We start from the raw sequence: 2,628 nt of genomic DNA on the forward strand, positions 1-2,628 counted from the left end.
TTTTCTTTGAGCAAAGAGAGATCTTGGAGAAAAAATTTCTATCTTGGAGGAATCTTTTCTTAAGGGAAGAAGTGAGTAAAGAATTTGAAAAACTTACTTCCCTTACTTATAGAATTTTTTCTTTACTATTCACCTTCGATCTTTCGGCAAACGATTACGTCTAAATTCCACCTAGAACAAACCATACCGCAAGGTAGGACCTAACACCCAGGTCCACGGATCCTAGCTAGCTGGGGGCTAACTGTTGGGGTCAAAATCGGTCACGACGGAATCGATGTCCGAAAGTCCACAGAAAAACTGAATCTCGGTCAAAACTTCAAAAGCCGAGAAAACGAACAGCCGAAACGGATCGCCCGGCGAGCACGGCAGTATTGCCGGTCGAGTCGCCGGCGAGCTCGGCCGTGACGCGGGCCAGCTCCCCCGGCGACGAAGAACACTGCCGGATGAAGTCCCTTGTTGGGGTCAAAATCGGCCACGACGGAATCGATGTTCGAAAGTCCTCAGAAAAACCGAATCTCGTTCAAAACTTCAAAAGCCGAGGAAACGAATAGCCGAAACGGATCGCCCGGCGAGCTTAACCATGACACGAGCCAGCTCACCCGGCGAGCACGACCGTGTTGCCGGTTGGCTCGCCGGCGAGCTCGATCGTGGCACGGATCTGCTGAGTGAAGTTCACTCTTTGAGAAACAAATGAGTGAAGTTCAGGTCACAATGCCCATCATTGATGCTTTTATGTTGGTCCCTCAGTACATCAAATTGTTGAAAGATGTTGTGGCTGCAAAGAAGAAAGAGATGGAAGGTATGATGATCTTATCACACGAGTGCAACACCATTATCCAGAGGTTAGATGTTCCACGAAAGCTAGAGGATCCATGATGTTTCACCTTACCTTGTGCTCTAGGACCCATGGTGTTTGAGCGGTGTTTATGCGATCTTGGAGCTAGTGTCAGCTTGATGCCTTTGTCTATTGCAAAGAAGCTTGAATTTACTCAATACAAGAAGTGTAGACTCTCTTTGGTGTTGGCTGATAGATCAGTGAAGATTCCTGTTGGTATCCCAGAAGACCTTCCCGTAATGGTTGGTAACTTTGAGATCCCTACTGATTATGTTGTGTTGAAGATGGGTGAGGAAGCCAGAGACCCTTTGATCCTTGGAAGACCATTCTTAACCACAGCAGGAGCTATTGTGAATGTTAGAGAAGGAAAAATTGATCTTCATCTTGGAAAATGGAACATCCTCCAATTTGACATCAATGAAGTGATGAAGAGGCCAACCATCTAGAACCATGTTTTATACATAGATGAAATGGATGCTCTAGCTGATGAGCTTCTAGAGGAGTTGGCACTTGAAGACCCTCTACATCATGCTTTAACAATTGAAAGAGAGGTCCAAGTGATTGAGAACAAGGAAAGTGATGCCTATGTGAAGATGCTGGATTCTCACAAGGGGATTGGTAGTGAGGATCAAAATGAGGAGCTTACACATGAGATTCAACATGCTGCCTCAGCTACTCAACAAGAAGACAGTCATCAAGAGGACTGGAGTGAACTCAAGGCGCCTAAAGTGGAGCTTAAACCTTTTCCTCAAGGTGTAAGGTATGCTTTTCCTGGCCCTAATGAGACGTACCTTGTCATAGTGAGTAGTGAACTGAATGAAAATAAATTGTCTAAATTTTTGAATGAACTTAAAAAGTATAGAAATGCAATAGACTACTCACTAGATGATATTAAAGGGTTATCACCTTCTTTATGCATGCATAGGAAACATGTAGAGGATTAATCTATGACTTCTATAGAACATCAAAGAAGGTTGAACCCCAACTTGAAAGATGTTGTTAAGAAGGAGATTCTAAAACTCCTAGATGCAGGAGTAATCTATCCTATTTCGAATAGCAAATGGGTGTCTCCTGTGCATGTTGTCCCAAAGAATGGTGGAATAACTGTGGTTAAAAATGATAAGAATGAACTAATTCCAGCAAGAACAATAACAGGACATAGGATGTGCATAGATTATAGAAAATTAAACTCAGCATCTAGAAAGGATCATTTTCCATTGCCATTGATTGATCAAATGCTTGAGAGACTTGCAAATCATCCCTATTATTGTTTTCTTGATGGGTATTCAGGGTTCTTCCAAATACCCATACATCCAAATGATCAAGAGAAAACAACATTCACATGCCCTTATGGTACCTTTGCTTATCGAAGGATGCCATTTGGGGTATGTAATGCTCCAGCCACCTTCCAAAGGTGCATGATGTCTATTTTCTCTGATCTTCTAGAGGATGTTGTGGAGGTGTTCATGGATGACTTCTCTGTCTACGGATCTTCGTTTTCTGCTTGTTTGTCCAATCTTAGCAGGGTCCTAAAGCGATGTGAAGACACTAACCTTGTGCTGAACTGGAAAAGCGTCACTTTATGGTTAAAGAAGGGATTGTGCTTGGACACAAGATTCCAGAGAAAGGGATTGAGGTGGACAAGGCTAAGATTGAAGTGATGGTTGGGTTAGCTCCACCAAAGACAGTGAAAGACATTAGAAGCTTCCTTGGTCACGCTGGATTCTATAGATGATTCATCAAAGACTTCTCCATGATAGCTAGGCCAATGACTAAGCTTCTATGCAAGGAAG

At 43.1% G+C, this 2,628-nt stretch overlaps 1 protein-coding gene and 1 pseudogene across 1 annotated transcript; both read left to right on the forward strand.

Moving 5' to 3' along the window:
- Positions 1-690: 690 nt before the first annotated feature.
- Positions 691-1,281, forward strand: LOC106320396. The gene is made up of 2 exons (XM_013758753.1): positions 691-799; positions 902-1,281. Exons 1-2 carry the CDS (start codon positions 691-693, stop codon positions 1,279-1,281), a joined length of 489 nt encoding a protein of 162 aa, XP_013614207.1.
- A 24-nt stretch (positions 1,282-1,305) lies between these two features.
- Positions 1,306-2,628, forward strand: part of LOC106320397 — a 4,843-nt pseudogene continuing 3,520 nt past the window's right edge.

This window comes from Brassica oleracea, unplaced genomic scaffold (genome assembly GCF_000695525.1).
Source record: "Brassica oleracea var. oleracea cultivar TO1000 unplaced genomic scaffold, BOL UnpScaffold00908, whole genome shotgun sequence".
Lineage (NCBI taxonomy): Eukaryota > Viridiplantae > Streptophyta > Magnoliopsida > Brassicales > Brassicaceae > Brassica > Brassica oleracea.

Bases quoted from the DNA above. Each gene is read 5' to 3' on its own strand.
- LOC106320396 (XM_013758753.1), top strand. From the start codon at position 691: ATGAGTGAAGTTCAGGTCACAATGCCCATCATTGATGCTTTTATGTTG. The intron at 800-901 runs GTATGATGATCT...CTTGTGCTCTAG, and splicing joins AAAGAAGAAAGAGATGGAAG to GACCCATGGTGTTTGAGCGG.